Raw genomic sequence first — 19,361 nt, forward strand, 5'->3', positions numbered from 1 at the left:
TGGCAGTTTAAGCCCATTGCTTCTTGTCCTATCCTTAGAGGTTAAGAAATTTTTTTTTCCTCCCTCCTCCTTGTAACAACCTTTTATGTACTTGAAAATTTATGTCCCCTCCATCTTCTCTTCTCCAGACTAAACAAACCCAATTTTTCCAGTCTTCCCTCATAAATCATGTTTTCTAGACCTTTAATAATTTTTGTTCTTCTCCGGACGTTCTCCAATTTGTCCACTTCTTTCCTGAAATGTGGCACCCAGAACTGGACACAATACTCCAGCTGAGGCCTAATCAGCGTGGAGTAGAGCAGAAGAATTACTTCTCATGTCTTGCTTCCAATACTCCTGCTAATAGCAAACGTCATTCTGAGATTTTTTTTGCAACAGCGTTACACTGTTGACTCTCATTTAGCTTGTGATCCACTATGACCCCCAGATCCCTTTCCGCAGTACTCCTTCCTTGGCAGTCATTTCCCATTTTGTATGTGTGCAACTGATTGTTCCTTCCTAAATGGAGTACTTTGCATTTGTCCTTATTAAATTTCATCCTATTTACTTCAGACCATTTCTCCAGTTTGTCCAGATCATTTTGAATTTTAATCCTATCTTCTAAAGCACTTGCAACCCCTCCCAGCTTGATATCGTTGGCAAACTTTATAAGCGTACTCTCTATGCCATTATCTAAATCATTGATGAAGATATTGAACAGAACCGGACTCAGAACCGATCCCTGCGGGACCTCACTTGTTATGCCCTTCCAGCATGACTGTGAACCACTGATAACCACTCTCTGGGAACAATTTTCCAACCAATTATGCACCCACCTTATAGTAGCTCCATTTAGGTTGTATTTCCCTAGTTTGTTTATGACATGGCATGTATTAAACCAGAAAACTGTTAACCATTTAAATGAAGACATTCAAGAGTTAGGAAAACATTTTTATTACCAAATATGTCAGCTCTACACAATAAAACATACATTGCTTCATTCTTTCCTTATTAGTGCCATGCTGCCTTCCCATAAGCTTTCAAGCCATGTTAAGACCGCTATTTAAAAGAGAATTCTTAATTATTTATTCTGACCTATTCTCCAGAATACATTTGTTTTTCAAGTAGTCAGTCTAACCCCCTGTATTTAAAAGGATAATTTTGGGCAAGCTGTGAGGGAGGGTGCAGGGCTGAGAAATTGTTTGGCTCTCCATTCAAGTTGTTAATGATTAAACAAAAAATAGCATTGACTAGAAATCTGCATAACTCCACATGCCCAACACTCACTTTCAAGCAAACAGTGAAGTAACTCAGTTATTTTAAGACCTGTTTTTCCCCTCCCCCCTTTTGAATTGGGAAAAAAGCTATATTCTATAAATTGTCACGTATTGCACTTATGTAGCAGATATTCACACACTGTCCAATAAATCAGATCTCAGTAACAAAATTAATGTGCTAGTGTTTCCTCCCTCTATCTACCACAACTGCTCTACATTTTAACAAGTTAGCTTTGAAAAAATGTAAGTATGGTGCACACGCGCTCCCTCTCTCTCACACACACACTTTTTTAGTTACAAATTATTGCTTTCTAGAGCATGATGTTTTTAAGATACCAGTAACATTCAGAAAATGGAATGGAAACAACAGAAAATGAAGTCTCGTTAGACAACTACAGTACTTTGCTGCAATTCAAACTGTCACATTAGGAGCAGATGTATTTTTGATCTTTAAGATGTTGGAGTATTAATATGGGCCTTCATCTTGCACACACATACACAGCTGTTTAACTTTAAACAGGTGAACAGTCCCATTACTTTCAATGGAGTATTCACCTACTTAAAATTAAGCCTGTAAGTGTTCTCAGGATCAGGCCCTTAGTATTGATGTTATTTTTGTACATGTACGAGGCAATGACATTTTGTGCATGCAAACTGCAAAAATCCCAATGTACTTGACAGTGAAAAAACAAGCACACAATGAGGAACGTAACCTCGTGTGGGAAGCCACGTTCACATTAAAATATTAATTTGAGATTCACAAAGAGAGGCTTGCCTGCTGAATGCAGATAGACTGGGGGGGAAAAAAATGCACATTTGGCTACAACAGTCTAATGGCTTTACTGCAACAAGATGTGGTGTGACTGCTCCTTGCCAAGCCACTTCTTTTACATACTGTGACAGAAGACTGTATTGCAAGCCAGAGATAGCAAAATTAAGATTTAAGGCAGAATTTTCAAAAACTCCCTTAAGTACTTTTGAAAATCCAACTCCAAGTCTTGAGCTCACAAAGAACTTTTTAAAAAATGATAAACTGTGAAACTGTTAATAAATTGCATCAAAACAAGACAGTGCAGCTTATGAGTTTGTAAGCATTCACAGCCAGGCAATACAACTTTGCACTATGCAGTTTATGACATTAAACAAGAGTGAGCACAAGCAATGTTTTTTTTTTAAAAAAAAAAACAAAACAAAAAAGAAAAAACAAACCTAGATCAAGATCTTAAAATTCAGCTCTTGCAAAGACAGTCTATATGAAGTACAAAGTAGAACAAATGGTTAGTTTGAGGTACAAGTCAACCATACACTTGGGAAATTAAAAAGTTAAAGTGAACACCCTAGGTCCTTAGCTCATGTCTGTCTGTTTCCTCCTCCTCAGAAAACAAGTGTGAAATGAGGTGTCAGCCTGAATTCTAAATGTACTTTGATAAACACTTTAAGGGTGGTGATAAAACAGGTTTAAAAACAGTGTTTAAGCTAGTGTAGGGCATATTTAGGCACCACATGAATTTAGATTTTAAATCTAAATAATTTGCCAGATTAAATGTTAGGATTTTGCTAGGAATAAAGTTTTGAAAGAGTGAATGGCAAGAAATTGTAGCACTTAACAGAGCTCCTTCTACAGTTCCTGTCCAGATGATCAATTTCAAACAATTCCCTTCCGAGCAGTTACATGTCTGTCTACAAGCCACAGAGTCACATTTTCAGACTCCACCCACAATCTTAACATTAAAAGAATTGGTTCTTCAATGGTACTTCCACCTGTGTCATGACTGAGTCTCAAAATTGCCTGATAAATGAATGATTAGGACCAGATCCTGCTCCCACAAAGGTTACTGAGTTTTGCCCTTGATATCCAGGGGAGCAAGACCGGGCCTCCAATTTGCCTTGGAAAAAGTGAGCACAGCGTAATGCAAATGTGTCTAGTTATATCAACAGCCCACCATTGTTAGTATGTTTGGTTTCTAAAACGCACAGCCTTTTGACAGCAATATAGTATTGGTTCACTCAGGCAGACCTAGATCAAACCAGAACTAAACCTTGATTGTAATGGCTTGAACTGAAATTTCAGTTCAAGACTGGTTTCTTGGAAAGGAAAGTATGGAGCTCACTTCTGAACTCTTGGAGTTTCCAGAAGGTGAATAATTCTCCCCCTTTTCCTGCACAGTATGATATTCGTTTAAAAAAAACAGAAGCAAACACTTACAGGTCACTTAAATCAAGATTCAGGTCATCTTATTTATAAATCCTGGAAAACAGGGATCAAGGAAGAAAGTGCTGTAACATTTAACTATAGCAGTACTAAGTGTTGCTTTAATAAGTGAACAAATTAGTTTTAACTGCAAAACATTAGTAACATTTTTCATTGTTTTTATGACTGAAGGCAGAGCACCTTCATAGATATAGAACAAACTATATTTTCAATTTCTACTTTGCATTAATTTGATCAGCTACAGTGAAAAATCCTGCCTACTTTACTCACTATATTTCAAGTCTTTACAAGAAGTTAAAAATAAAATCAAATTAATATTTAAAAACAACACTGACTCCAATAGTGTAAATACTGCTGGGGGAAATATTACATTGTAGCTTTTGATTCTTATAGGTCTTGAATTGACTCTTCCTTACCAAATATTCCCTTTGCCCAAAACAAGTTGTCTCAGTCAGATAAGAGTATTTTTAGCTTCCCATTTCCTCCACACCCCTCCCCTCAGAAACTTTTACATGTTGAATACATCTATTTTCTAATGTAAGTTGAGCAAACAAGATTCCAGGAGGATAAATGTGTTTCAACATCAGGCTCTACAATTATAGCCAAACAGATTTTTCCAATGGGACAGATCAATTTATCATCTGTTTTATCTTGTCTGGCAGTGATTTTGTAAGCCAGAAGAAATTCTATGTTGTTAATTTTCACAAGGGTCACTTAAGATTTGAGATGTTTACTGCTGTACAGGTCAGTTTGAAATCCAGGGCTTTGATAATATTTTGAACAGGGTGTAAAGGAGATGTCCCATCTATGCCTTCTAACAGACCTCTCTATTGCACCAAAAAATCTCACTGTCCAACATATTTTTCACTTTTAGTCACATTCAAGATTGGATTTTTTCTCCTTGCTTTTTTTTTTTTAAAAAAAAAAAATAGCTTAAAGCTCATGGAATAAGTTAGTTTGACAGAACTAGAAGTGAAGTAGGTAGGTGCAGCACAGACAGAGGGAGAGTGCAGTCTTGCTATACAGTCTTGCTAATAGACCACAAGTCTGTTCCAGAAGGACATCAACCATTTAAGTGAGATTAAGAATAGTTCAATCTATGTATTCAAACCTTGACCTCCCTGCAAGGACTGCGAGTTGTGTTGGTGATTTCTGGCCAACGGACACCTGTTCAGAGAGCATGAACATATTCACCTTTCAGTTACTACCTATGTGAGCTAGATAAGAACAGGTAACTTAGAGGAGAGAGTTTCCATCTTCCATTGCCAGTTTAAGCCAGCCAGGCCTCTCAGATTGATTTTAGTACTCCTCTGAAGGGGAGTCTTGAATTGGATCATGAGAACTTCTCTTGGACAGAAAGCCATTTAACACTTGCTATGCAAAGAATCTGGTCGGTGGTAGGATGGGGAGATCAGAAATGGGATTGATGCAGTTAGCTTCTGTCAGTTGAGGCTAATTGCATCCATCCTTTAATTCCTATTTCAGGCTGATTTGAGAATATTTCCCATTATGCTCTATGTAAAATTCACTTAAATATACATTATACATGTAAGCAATGCACAAGATGAAAGAGTTGGAGAGAAAGCATTTAACGCTTCACACTTCATGTATTTTACAAAGTTACAGTAATTTTCAGGTAATCATTTTACATTCATAACCATTTCTGCACTGTGTAAAGTAATCCTGGCTAGAATCTGTCAAAGTATACAGAGGGTTTTTTTTGCACAGAACAATCAAATATGTACAAGACAAGAAAACAATGTTTTATAAAAATGTTGAATGCATAATTAAAGGTCCTTGTATATTTAAAAGCGTTAAACTGTGTACAAATTAGATAAAAAACTTGGGCTTACTGGAGGTTTCAAACATACTTTTGTATATTAAGATAATGTCCTGAATCTAGAAAATTTAATCTAAACTATAATTCTATTCACGTGAAAAGCATTTTAATACTTTCTGTATAGACAAAAAAAAATCAGGACTCGTGATCTCTGAACTGTGTGCTCTCAGAGAAGGGCTCAGTGCTTCCAGTGACAATATGTGTAGGAAAGTCTCTGTTGAGATTGTGTATTTCATTTTTAAAAAAATAGATACAGGTCAATATGATGATTTCCAAGGTTCTGGTGAATTTTTCTTATGAACAACTGGCTTGACCAAAGGAGGACTAGAAATGTAATCAAACGATCTCCAGTTGTCTGGCTGTAGTTGTTCACAAACATCAGAAAGCTAGGAGAAATCTGCATGAAATACACAATGAATTTGAATGTTATTTATGAACATAGGTTTTGCTCTGCTCTCATTCATTGTTTCCTTAACATGAAGTCTATCATTTCTTTCAATAAAGTGAATAGTAACGAACAGTGAAAACTGAATTTTTGGAAGCCTCCATATCATGCAAATTTACTACTTTACAAACACTATAGCTTTTTTTTTTTCCCACTAGAAAAGGGAGGGACACATTTCATTAAAATATGAATCCTAGTTTATTCAACAAAGCACAATCCTTAAGTTATCAGACCATCATTTTGGGCTTTAGCAACCCAACTAATGAATCTGTATGGGTAACCCTTAACTAGCTGAAATGTTTCATCTGGTTTAAAATGGCTGTGGTGGATTCTGCGCTAGATGCAAGGAGAAAAGCTACCTGGATGCTACAGCAGTAAATCTTCACCTGCTGTAGCTTTGCATGTAGAAGGTAATTATGCCCAGGGGATATCCCGCCTTTTTGCAAATGGAAAGGGCTGATCAAAAACTGCATTTGTTGGGGATGGAACATAATCACTTCCCCCGATTCTATATCTAGTTTTAAAACCCAAATCCCACTTGGCATCTGAGACCAGCGTTGCCAAATTCCCAAAGTTGCATCTTGGGATAAAACATGAATAAGATTCTTTACTCTAAAGAGGTTCTTTCCCCTAAGTCTTCACCCCTCACTTTCTTCCGAAGACTACTTACTCCAGCACCACAGGCAATGCACTGCAGTTTTAGAAGAACTGGGATGTAGACTGCCTACACAGCAAGTGCCAGTTGTGGGTAAAAGTGCCTTAGATAGGCAAGTGCTGTCAGGGAACCAAGAGACCATTTTAAGTCAGTAAGTGACATTAAGCGTTCTGTGAAGATTACAGAACGAGTACAGTTTTCGAAGGAGGAGAATGTATTGACAGCTGGCAAGGTGCCGATACAAATGAGTTAAAGGCAGTTAACTGTAATAGTAATCGGACATCCAAGGAATATCCTAGTGTTCTTTATCCTTACCGTCTCTTCTAAGGAAGTTTAACTGCTGGGACCTTTAAATGCAAATCCATTTTTTGGGCATTGTCCTTGCCGTGCCATTTGTGTGTACAAGTCCATCCTCTGCTGCATGCTAGAATGCAAGTTAAGATGTACATGATCAGAAGCAGGGCACAAATTTTCAACTGAAACAGGAAAAGGCAGCCATAATTTTTGTTAAAGCTCAGGGCATGTTTCAGACTACAGATTTACAAATCTAAGTATTTGTAATGCTCCCTGTCACCATGGTATCAGAGTGCAAAAAACAACTCAGCAACAGCAGTGATGCTGAAGAATCAGCTTCATCTAATAACCTAAAGGACTGGTAAACAAACAGAACGGTTGTCAAACAAGGTTGGTCAGCTGGGACCTGTCTCAAATAAAGGCTTGGACAATCTCAAGAGAACATCTTCAGAAAATAAAGACAGACTGTCTAGGAAAGCCATTTACCTATCAACAAATGCAATGCAAATGTAACAAGGGGATAGCCACCACCAGGTTATCAGATATGTGATTCAGCAATGTACACGTGTTTGCAACATTCTCTGAAAGGAAAAGTTGAGAACTTGGCCGCTAGGTGGAGCCTTACAGACAGTTCACCACCATAATTTATTGTAGCATGCATTAAAAATCTTTATATTGAGTGAAACTAAAGATACCACCTTCTTGTCCCACCTCCCTCCTCTAGGGAAAAACTATATGTAAATTCGAAGAGAAAAAACCTTACAATAATGTCCTCCCTATATATCTGCTTGTGTCTCATCAAGTCAACCACACTCATCTGTTCCGCCAGCAACACTTCACATCAGTTTGTCCACTTTGCCAGGTCCACAAGTACCTTCACACTTTCTTCCACTACTCCTATTGCAAAGACGTCCTCCTCAAACTAATTCACAAAACCTGCCAGGACCACCATCAAAAAATCTCTCCTCAAGATTCATTTTTACCAAGATGCCTATAGTAAAGCTACTGTCAGGGATTATCAATCATTTTTTTTTAAAGTGTATATAAACGAAACACATGACTCAAAGCCTACAAATTATAGACACAAGCTTGTCTATGGAGCCATGTACTTCCCTCATTGTTACCCTTCTTTCCCCATTCCTTCAGAGAGTTTTACCTGCTTGAATCTTTTCTTACTTCAGGGGCACCTGATCATCTCGTCTATGTAGCACTAAAAGTGAATTATTCAGCAGGGATGGCACTTAAACCATTATTGAAACAGCAGGTAAGATCCATAAAGCAATATAGAATGTACGTACAGGGTCACACTATGGGAGAGGGATCTTCAAGAGGTTTCACCAAGCAATCTACCAATAGAAGTTAAACTCAGAGTATTAAACATACAGGGACTGGAAGATGAATAGTGAGAAGTAGGTTAATCTCATGACCAAGGGATTAATGTGCTTTTTGCAAAAATTATTCATATCACGGCTTCATGTCTGGAAAGCTGGTAGCTTTTCAGCACAGCGTTTGTGTGTCTTAGCACTTCTACCTTCTGATGTAGCCCATTTCCAGGTTATTGATGTCCAGTGAAAGAGCTATTGACTGAACAGTTCAGCTGAGAAGGTATCTGAATGATTTTGTTCTAGTAATCCAGTACAAGAGCTATATAAAGGTGGTCAATTATTTCAGTTTAAGATCACATTCTACATAAATAGTAGCCGTATTACTGTTCAGATCTACCAATAAATGATACTTTATATATCACCTACATTCGTTTGTAATCCAGTTCTCAGAAAGCGAGTGTTTAGTTTTACAGAGGTGTGCTGGAGGGGGTTAAGAATAATCAGATTAACCAGGGTATTCAGCAGATAAAACCTTTCCCCCCCTAGTGTGTATGATGCTATGTAAATCACAGCTATTGTTTCCTGCTTCAGTGGAGTACTCCAAGCTGGATCACTCCATGTTGTCACAATAAACTTATGGGAGCAAGAAGCGAGCTCAAGGAGTCAGGTGTTGCTTTCAAGGAGTGTTATATACCTTAGATGGAATAATGTTATTTAAACAGAGAAAAGTTTAAAACCAGGATTCCTAGTTAAGCTATTTATCTGGGAGTAAAGAGAAATCCTGCCTTCCTTCCACCAAAACATTTCAGAATCATGTGGCTTTATGCTTTCCTCTGAAGCATTTAGCATGAGCCATTAATGACACAGGATATTTCATTTGACAGATCTTTGAGTTCTGATTTGGCAATTCCTACAGTATTCTTTATGCACTAAAGTAGCTGATATTATGTATGAAATTCCAGGGTACATTCATGTGCACACTATTGATTTATGCGGATTAGGTTACACTCATTGTCTCATGGAGTGAAGGGGTTTCTCCCATAAACTATTAACTGAATAGCTTAGTGGCACTACCTTGATTAACATTATCCCTTTAGCCAGAGTGGTCAAGAACTACGAGAATGTGTGAAATCTTTTGCTATTCTGAACTGTAAAATTATCTTAAATGCACAAAAAGGGAGTAATACAAGATTTATGCTATAGGATTCCGTTCACCCTTGCAGAATTTGCATACAAACAGAACACTGTCATCTCCTCCTCTCCGTTTTAAGATTTCACAGAAAATAGCATATAGCATGATAGATTTTCTAGTTCAGTTCAGGGAGGAACCAGAACAACTAAACCTTGAGCTATGGTTTTGCTGCAAAAGAGGTGTGCTTTTTTACATCAAGAGCTCTATTCCTAATCCTATTGGGGACAAAGGACAGATAGTTTTATCTTGACTAGTTATGGCAATGTAAAAACTAACTATGGTTTGTCTCCACTAGGATTTTAAAACGAGATAGCTCTCTCACCACCACCTACCCAAGCGGCAGTAGCTGCTTCAGTGGAAGCATTCTTCTGTCAACCTAGCTAGACCTATACCAGGGGTTAGGTTGACATATCTACAGCCTTACGGTGGATGAAAGGTAAGACCTTAGCTCAGGTTTAGGTCTTGTCTACATGGGAAAGTTTTACCAGTTAAAACAGTTTTATACCAGTACAGCTCCCTGCACGCACACCTCAACAAAAAAGTATAATTTTCCCATCCAGACATGTCCTTAGTCAGCCCTAAACATAATAGTTTTAACTGCACACCGCCAGCTCAGCTGGACCTAAAGTTGACCATTTCCTAGGCAAAACAGCTTCATCTTAAAGAATCTCAGTACTCTCATGCTGAAGACGAGTCAGGATGAATTCTCTCCTCTGATGTAACAGTACCAGCATCCAGGAGGAACAAGCACTTGCATGTTTTATGTGGAGGCAGGAAGGTTATGCAGCAACACCGCAACTCTTGACATATACATAAAACCTTCTTGCAGAATATAATTTTAAGACTAGCTTTTGGCCATAAGAGAGGAGGCGCCTTATCAACTAAGAGATCTTCCTAAAGGTTTGCACAAAAATCTGATTTAAACAGAAAGATGCTTTTCAGGTGAGTAATAGAATTGAAGAGTAGAGGATACCATCTCCACTGCAGATCCTTTCTTGTGAGAGTAGGTCATTCACCTTGGCTCTAATCAATAGTGTCTAAACTAGCCTTTTCCAGCAGTGTTTTGGAAATTGCAGTAGTCTACAAGGATTCCCAAAACAAAACAGGATTCCTTTTTAAGAGGCAATTTCTGAAGTGTTAACATCCAAGTTTTTACATGCCCCCAAACTGGATTTTACTATGCAGACAGCATTTACCTGCCCAAATCAGGTAGATAATACCTGAAGGGTTTCCCCAACTTTCATCATGTGGATTTTCCTTATATAGAAATATTTTAAATCGGAGACCACCTCCTCTCCCAGTAGCAACTACAGAATTGCTTACATGGAAAGATGATTAGGAAAGTATTTATTATAATTGGAGTGGTCTTTGAATGTAGTTTAACATGTGGAAACAGGGAGCAGTCAACATCATTTGATCAACCAGCTCTCTGCAGACCTCCAGATAATGCTCTGTGGACAAAGAGGGAAATTGCTGGTCTACCAAATTTGCTGCCAACTAGACATGGAGCTATTGATCACTGCCCGTTGAGCCCAACGATCTAGCCAGCTTTCTATCCACTTTTTAGTCCATTCATCCAGCCAATACTTCTTTAACTTGCTGGCAAGAATACTGTGGGAGACCATATCAAAAGCTTTGCTCAAGTCAAGGAACAACATGTTCACTGCTTTCTGCTCATCCACAGAGCCAGTTATCTTGTCATAGAAGGCAATTAGGTTAGTCAGGCATGACTTGCCCTTGGTGAATCCATGCTGACTGTTCCTGATCACTTTCCTCTCCTCTAAGTGCTTCAGAATTGATTCCTTGAGGACCTGCTCCATGATTTTTCTAGGGATTGATGTGAGGCTGACTGGCCTGTAGTTCCCCAGATCCTCCTCCTTCCCTTTTTAAAAGATGGGCACTACACTAGACTTTTTCCAGTCATCCGGCACCTCCCCCAATTGCCATGAGTTTTCAAAGATAATGGACAATGGCTCTGCAATCACATCCGCCAACTCCTTTAGCACCCTCGGATGCACCACATCTGGCCCCATGGACTTGTGCTTGTCCAGCTTTCCTAAATACTCCTGAACCACTTCTTTCTCCACAGAGGGCTGGTCACTTCCTCCCCACACTGTGCTGCCCACTAGGAGCTGACCTTGTTCGTGAAGACAGGCAAAAAAAGCATTGAGTACATTAGCTTTTTCCACATCCTCTGTCACTAGGTTGCCTCCCCCATTCAGTAAGGGGCCCACACTTTCCTTGACCACCCTCTTGTTGCTAACATACCTGAAGAAACCCTTCTTGTTACTCTTAACATCTCTTGCTAGCTGTAACTCCAAGTGTGATTTGGCCTTCCTGATTTCACTCCTGCATGCCTGAGCAATATTTTTATACTCCTCCCTGGTCATTTGTCCAATCTTCCACTTCTTGTAAGCTTCTTTTTTGTGTTTAAGATCACCAAGGATTTCACTGTTAAGCCAAGCTGGTCGCCTGCCATAATTTACTATTCTTTCTACACATCAGGATGGTTTGTTCCTGCAACCTCAATAAGCATTCTTTAAAATACAGCCAGCTCTCCTGGACTCCTTTCCCCCCGCATGTTATTCTCCCATAAGATCCTGCCCATCAGTTCCCTGAGGGAGTCAAAGTCTGCTTTTCTGAAGTCCAGGGTCCGTATTCTGCTGCTTTCCTTTCTTCCTTGTGTCAGGATCTGGAACTCAACCACCTCATGGTCACTGCCTCCCAGGTTCCCATCCACTTCTGCGTCCTCTACTAATTCTTCCCTGTTTGCGAGCAGCAGGTCAAGAAGAGCTCTGCCCCTAGTTTGGTTCCTCAGCACTTGCATCAGGAAATTGTCCCCTACGTTTTCCAAAAACTTCCTGGATTGTCTGTGCACGGCTGTATTGCTCTCCAGCAGATATTCGGATGATTGAAGTCCCCCATGAGAACCAGGGCCTGCGATCCAGTAACTTGTTAGTTGCCTGAAGAAAGCCTCATCCACTTTATCCCCCTGGTCTGGTGGTCTATAACAGACTCCCACCACGACATCACCCTTGTTGCTCACCACTTCTAAACTTAATCCAGAGACTCTCAGGTTTTTCTGCAGTTTCATACAGCAATCATACTGCTCTCTTATGTACAGTGCAACTCCCTGACCTTTTCTGCCTTGCCTGTCCTTCCTGAACAGTTTATATCCATCTATGACAGTACTCCAGTCCTGTGAGTTATCCCACCAAGTCTCTGTTATTCCAATCACATCATAATTCCTTGACTGTGCCAGGACTTCCAGTTCTCCCTGCTTGTTTCCCAGGCTTCTTGCTTTTGGGTACAGGCACTTAAGATAAGATACTTGCTGATTGTCCTGCTTTCTCAGTATGAAGCAGGAGTCCTCCCCTCTTGCGCTCTCCTGCTTGTGCTTCCTCCTGTTATCCCACTTCCCCACTTACCTCAGGGCTTTGCATCCAGCTCAGTTCAATTATTAACAAACATATAACAGAACATTCCATCTTCAACGATCCCCAAAGCTCAAGCTACATACACCATTTAGGGTTACCAAGGTTCCTTCAATTTCGATCAGTCACCTCCTTGAGAGGGTTCCAACACCGACAAGTCTAGCTTTCAGAGGACTAAAAGGTTTTGAACTACCCTTTGGGTTGACACAAGGACAGACTGTTTTGTCATATCACAGCATCAGTGGCAACGTGTGCACGTCTGGCTTGCAGCATAAACAAAGTGCAGTGTCTGTAAGCACTCAGTACTGAAATGCAGTTCAATAGCAGGAAAACACACTGTAACAGTTTTAAGCATACAAAACTGTATCAACAGTTTGTGGGGCACAGTAGTACACCACTTCCAGCTTGGAACACAGAGTGAATTTCATACAGGCATAATGAAATTGCTGAAGTTAACATTTGGCTGGAACTCTTGTGGTAGCACTCTACACTCTTACAAAACCTGCCCTAAGATCTTTAAATGACCAGAAGAGAATAGAACTATATATTTCTCCATCCAAACAGGAACATTTATATCAATATTTCAGAAGGATGGCTGACTTAATAGGAAATTGTACAGACTACTTTGAACAGTGATTAAGATGGCCCTGTGAAGCCTTTTACATTTACTCCAGCTTTGCAAGCAGGCTGTGTAACACTTTCAGAATTGGGCCAGACATTAGTGTCTATATTAGTTGACCATCTAGTTTAGTGTTTTACCTGCAACACAAGAGGACAAGCCATACTAGGCCACCATTTCTTAGAGATTTGCCCTCAATATAGACCAGAAATAATGCAACAAAGGGATTTTGAAAGCTATTTAGTTCTAGAGCAGGAGCTAGTGATGTTTTTGGAATCAAGCTCTTTCCAATAAATTGTACAGCCATCTATCTGGACTTCCATATCTGCCTTTTAAACATGGATACTTACACAAAATTATTCTTCACAACAGCTGCCCCTCTTTCTATGTTTTTTGACACTAGCTTACCAACCCATATTTTGAGATCAGACCAACTGCCCTTCCGAAACACTGAGACGTCATTAGGAACTGATGCACCATCCAAATTGGTTATAAACATTTTCTAGTTAATGAAATGTCATGGCATATCTAATAGACACTGCATCTCCCACTATTGGTTAGTGTGTAACTACTATCCCTCTGTATAGGATAAACAGAATTGGAAAACAAAAAAAGTGACAGGAATGGACCCAGTAGTACTTCTCTGCCTGTATTGTGGGAATGCTCTGATTTGAATAATTTTTGGAACTCTAGCAGCCTGCCACTGGGGAATATTTAGGGAAGAGTGAGTATTGCTGGGTGCTTCTTGAAAGGTACATCCAAATGTGATTGAGAAAAAAAGTCATTCTCTAGAGACTAAAATACGTCAATAAGCATGTAACCTGCAGGAGGGGTTTCTAGCCCCCAGTTACAGCACTCTTCCCCCCTCCTGCCCCCAACTATAGGAGTTCTCTTAATATATCAGAAAAAACAGACTGGAGATCACACATTGGAACATGGAATCTTCACTTAACTCCTCTTCACTAACAATATGTGAATGGTATTTCTATAGAAGAGCAGAAGGAAGAGCCATCTTCAAACTGAACCTTGCAAAAAAACCAATGAGTACAAAATTGTAGAAATTTCTAAGTCTAACTTCATGAACACCACGACCAATATCAGTCACAAGTGCTTTTATGTTGTCATCATTGCTACGTAACATTTAGTGTTATGCTGCAAGATGTTGGGAAGTTTCACACTCTTACGGAACCACATCACACAAAGTGACAGATGCAGCATCTATTTTAAAAACCAAAACCAGCCACCGTTTCATGCTGAATGATGCAATTTAGATAGCCGCTATCATCTTCCTCACAAGTCATTTTTCTCCATTGAATATTCAGAAGTGAGGATTGGTTCTGATGCCCTTTAGATGAACATAAATATGCTTTGCACTTACAGCAACTTTCAAGGATCTCAGGGAGTGTTACAGACTTTACACCTCAAAGTCAGTCTAGTATTAGCCACGTTCTAGAGATTAGCAAAATTGGCAGAGATTGATTTACCCCCAAGTCGCACAAAAAGTCAGTGGCAAACCTTGGGTCTCTCCTTAAGAACAAGGGCATCCTTCCTCCATGATTAGCTATTGGAAGTACAGCTGTTCTTTATCATTAATGCTTTGCTAGTGTGCAGACTAACTGAGATCAGGGTCTCAACATGCTGGCTGCTATATGAACATAAGATATGGTCTGCAAGGTATTCGTTTAAGATGCGGATAATCTTCAAAACCATTTAACTACTATAGTTCTTCCCATAAATTTGTTTCTCCTTCTGAGGAGTGCAATAGTGAGGAAGCACCATGGCTACGATACTTCTTCCACGCTCTGCTTTAACAGGAAATTCTGTGACGAATTCCAGTTTCCTGATCTACAAGTACCAAGAGCAAACCTGACTTTCAGCTGAAGACACCAATTGTGACAGTAGACGTTTAACTCAAACTCATGACTTCTACCCCTCCTGATGACTTGTCAGTCTCTGAATATTAGCCTTTCATCACCTAGCATTTGATTTAAAGGAAAACTCCAGTAACAAAAACAGGCTCTTATCCTCTCTGATGCCAACCACTAGAGAGACATCATGCTGTCCAAAACAGTGTATTAAGCATGCTCATAAATAAGTAACCACAGCCCTTGGATGATTGTGTTATACTAATTTGAAAAAAGATCTAAGTTTACAAGCATCATCCAGCTTTTTGAAAGGGATTTATTTTAAACTCAGGAAATGATGTGTTATAAACAACTAGGTATACTTGCTCTTATTTTGGTCAGTGGCACAAGAATTTACAAGGCAAGAAGCTATTCTCACTGTGTGAGAAGAAGTGAATTGTGTTTAAAATGTAGGTCTGATTAAGATGAGTACATATGGAGTGCTCCGGAGCTGCTGAATCTGTTGAGTCTGTAGGGAGAGGAGGCTGTGCAGTCACAGCTCTGATCCAGCCATAGGAACTTTGCTCCTGCCAGAGATGAGCAGGGGCATGAAAGGGACGCACAGCAGTGCCACACTAAGATCAAGAAGCTGAGGCAGGTGTACCAGAAGGCAAGGGAGGCCAACCATAGCTCAGTTGTGGCGCTGAAAACAAGGAACTGCATGCCATCCTTGGTGGCAACTCCACTTCCACCACCAAGAGCCCTGTGGATATTTCGGTTGGATTGGTGGTAGCGACCAGTAGAGTCAATCCTGAGGATGAAGTGGTGGACAAGGACATTGATTTGGAGGAAGATGTGGGACAGGCAATAGGCTTGTCCAGTGGTGTGGAGAGCCAGGACATCTTTTTGACTCTGGAGGGATCTAGCCAGTCCCAACAGTCCAGGTCTGGCATGCCTCAAGGAGAAGAGGGGAGCTCCAGTACGTACTCATTTTTCTTTGAAAGAGCACGGTTACATAAGGCAGAGGTGTCCTTTATTTTGTGACATGATGCACAGGAGAGAAGGGATCGAAATTAACACCACTAGATACCGTTTGATTCTGATTTGCATTCCCCCGTGCAGCTACACAGTGGGAGACCTGCGGAAAAGTTGGTTAATACACACTGAAATCTCCCAGGAATCTTCCACAGAGATCTCTAGGAAGCTTTTCTGTAGATACTCTGCCATCCTCTGCTGAAGGTTTCTTGGTAGAGCTGTTTTGTTTCTTCCCCTGCTGTAGGAAACTTTGCAGCGCCGATTACTTCTGGAGGAACAAATGCAGCACACATACCTATTCTGAAGGTGCACACAGGCAGAAGATGCACCCTTGCATCTTTGTTTACCCTCACCAGTGTGCGATTCAGCTTTGATCACCCCTGCCTGTGTAAAACTGTGCCACTATTCAGAATAGTATCGGTAGGTGCCTGTATTGATGCCCTTCTGAAACCACCCAGACCCTGTCTTGTCTTGCACGCTCTTTCCTCACAGCCCAAACTCACCATGGTTAATGTTCTGGCCATGCTGCATGTTTGCCAAGTGAGAAACAGGTGTATGTAACTTTTATGATTCAATATTGAGTGCACACACAATACTGACTGTGTATTGTTTCTTTTGCTTCTGCCTTTGAGGGCCAGCTCCTACACACTGGCAGAGTGCCTCCATCAGATAAGGAGATGAACGAGGAGGAGTAGGAGTAAGGAGGACAGGTTTTAGGAATTGCTGCAATTGTCAGATCAGGCAGATAGTGAGCACAGACCATGGAGAGAGAAACTACAACTGGATAGGCAAGAGAGAAGACAGGGTCAGGAGTGGATAATAAAGCTCATGGAGGACCAGCCAGAGATGCTGTTGTCCCTGATTGCGCTGCAGGCAGAACACATGCACGCTCGACCCCCCACACAGCCCACAGAGAACTGCATTCCTTGCCCTCCCCAAACTCTGCCTATACATTCCTCTCATGTTCGCTGCCCATTGCATTACCCTTTGCACTTCTCCCCAGGGACATTTTCCATAATGACAGCTGGACTTGCACACAGCTGTGAGATCCTTACTTCAGCGAGTGCTGCTAATTGTCATGTCCCTGTAAGAAATGTTAATCTGTGTATTGCTGTTCAGTAAAAAAATGTAGACTTACAAAGACAGTGATTCTTTATTTGTGACCTACAGTGTGGCTGCAACAGACATTCAAATACTGTGGTAAATCGCCACATTTGCAGAGTACAGTTAATAGGCAGGAATCATTACAAGAGTCATTCAAGATGGCAAGTAAACAATGCTTGGCTCAATTCATTATAGAAAGACACACTCCTGGTGCTCATTGTCAAAATGATGCTTCCAAGCCTCCCTGATTTGAATAGCACCTGCTGTGTCCCTCTAATTGTCCTGATATCTGGCTGTTCAAAATCAGCTGCCAGGTGATCCACCTCAACCTTCCACCCCTGGGGAAGCTTTTCCCCCTTGGCTTCACAAACGTTATGCAGAACACATCAGGCTGCTATGATCATGGGAATATTTTCCTTACGGAGGTCTAACCTGCCAAAAGAACAGCGCCAACAACGCTTTCATCTGCCAAATGCACATTCTATGATTATTCTGCACCTGCTGAGTCTGTTGTTGAAGTGTTCCTTACTGCTGTTAAGGTTTCCATTGTAAGGCTTCATGAGCCACAGGGTCTCCCAGGATCACTTTGGGCATTTCCACATCCCCTATTGGAATCTTCTGGTCTGGAAATAGAGACCCTGAATGCAGCTTTCTATACAAGCCAGTGTTCCTGAAGATGCATGCATCATGCACCTTCCCTGACCACCCTGTGTTGATGTCAGTGAAATGACCCCAGTGATCCACCAGTGCCTGCAATACCATAAAGAGGTTGCCTTTTTCTCTTGATGTACTCCATCACAAGATGGTCTGGGGCCAAATTTGGGATGTGCACGCCCATCTACTGCCCCACCACAGTTAGAGAAACCGATCGTCGCAAAGTCATCCACTATTTCACGCACATTGCCCAGAGACACAGTCCTTCGTAGCAGGAGATGATTAATGACCCTGCATACTTGCATCACCACAATCTTCACGGTGGACTTCACAACTCCAAACTGATTTGCAACTGACCAGTAGCAGTCTGGAATTGCCAGCTTCTTCACAGTGATCACCACTTGCTTTTCCACCCTTACAGCGGCCCTCATTTTGGTGTTCTTGTGCCACAGGGCAGGAGAAAGCTCAGCACACAGTTCAAGAAAGGTGGCTTTACGCTTACAAAAGTTCTGCAGCCACTGCTCATCATCCCATACCTGCATCGCAATCCGATTCCACCACTCAGTGCTCATTTCCCAACCCCAATAGTGACGGTCCACCGTGTGCAGCTCTCTGCGAATGACAATCTTGAATGGTTTCTTTCCATGGCACACAGCAGGACAGGCAGAACGGATTCCTGTTCAGATTCGCAGCTCATGAAATACTGTATGATCAGACATATTGGGTTCAAAACATTTATCACAAGACTGGTGAGCAGTGCAGGATCCATGCTTTCAGGCAGAGAGGGTGGGTGCAAAGTGTACAGGTAGAATTGAAAAATGGCATGAAATGCCATTGGAAGCCCTTGGAATTATGGAATGGAGGAAACTGCATCATGGGGGCAGTGATCCTTCCTCATGATGCATTGCGATCCATTCCCAGAACTCTGAGTGGGACAAGGTGATGATTTGCATAGGGGGATAGCTAGCCACAGTGCACTGCTCTCTGTCGGTGCTAAAGCACCAACTGTGGATGCGTTCCGCTGACACAAGGTGTGTTGTGTGAACATGCACAAGCCATGTAATTACAGCAGTTTATGATCAATGTAACAAATCAACTCAACTCTTACATGATTTTCTTATATATCACATCTGCAGTCCTTTACAGGGACAAGCTTTTTTATTAAAAACTATAGCACTAGTACAGGGGTCAGCAACCTTCGGCGCACGGCCATCAGCATATTCTGCTGGCGGGCCGTGAGACATTTTGTTTACGTTGACCGCCCACAGGCACAGCACCCCGCAGCTCCCAGTGGCTGCGGTTTGCCATTCCCAGCCACTGGAGCTGCAGGGGGCCGTGCCTGCGGACGGTCAACGTAAACAAAATGTCTTGCAGCCTGCCAGCAGCTTATGCTGATGGGCCGCGTGCCAAAGGTTGTCGACCCCTGCACTAGTACAGGGGAAGAAAGATAGT

The 19,361-nt window shown here is 41.0% G+C and overlaps 1 protein-coding gene across 2 annotated transcripts in view; it reads right to left on the reverse strand.

Annotated features, from left to right (window-relative positions):
* Window positions 1-917: 917 nt before the first annotated feature.
* The window catches only part of ESRP1 (epithelial splicing regulatory protein 1), a 60,646-nt gene continuing 42,202 nt past the window's right edge, over window positions 918-19,361 (reverse strand). For both annotated transcript variants that reach the window (XM_084618556.1, XM_084618555.1), the window contains exons 14-15: window positions 6,724-6,832; window positions 918-5,705 (exon numbers count right to left, since the gene is read on the reverse strand). In XM_084618556.1, the coding sequence (XP_084474682.1) occupies window positions 6,742-6,832 (91 nt within the window). In that variant the 3' untranslated portion in view covers window positions 918-5,705; window positions 6,724-6,741. The remainder of the gene's footprint in view (window positions 5,706-6,723; window positions 6,833-19,361) is intronic.

Source organism: Lepidochelys olivacea (genome assembly GCF_965140295.1).
Source record: "Lepidochelys olivacea isolate rLepOli2 genome assembly, chromosome: 2".
Classification (NCBI taxonomy): Eukaryota; Metazoa; Chordata; order Testudines; family Cheloniidae; genus Lepidochelys; species Lepidochelys olivacea.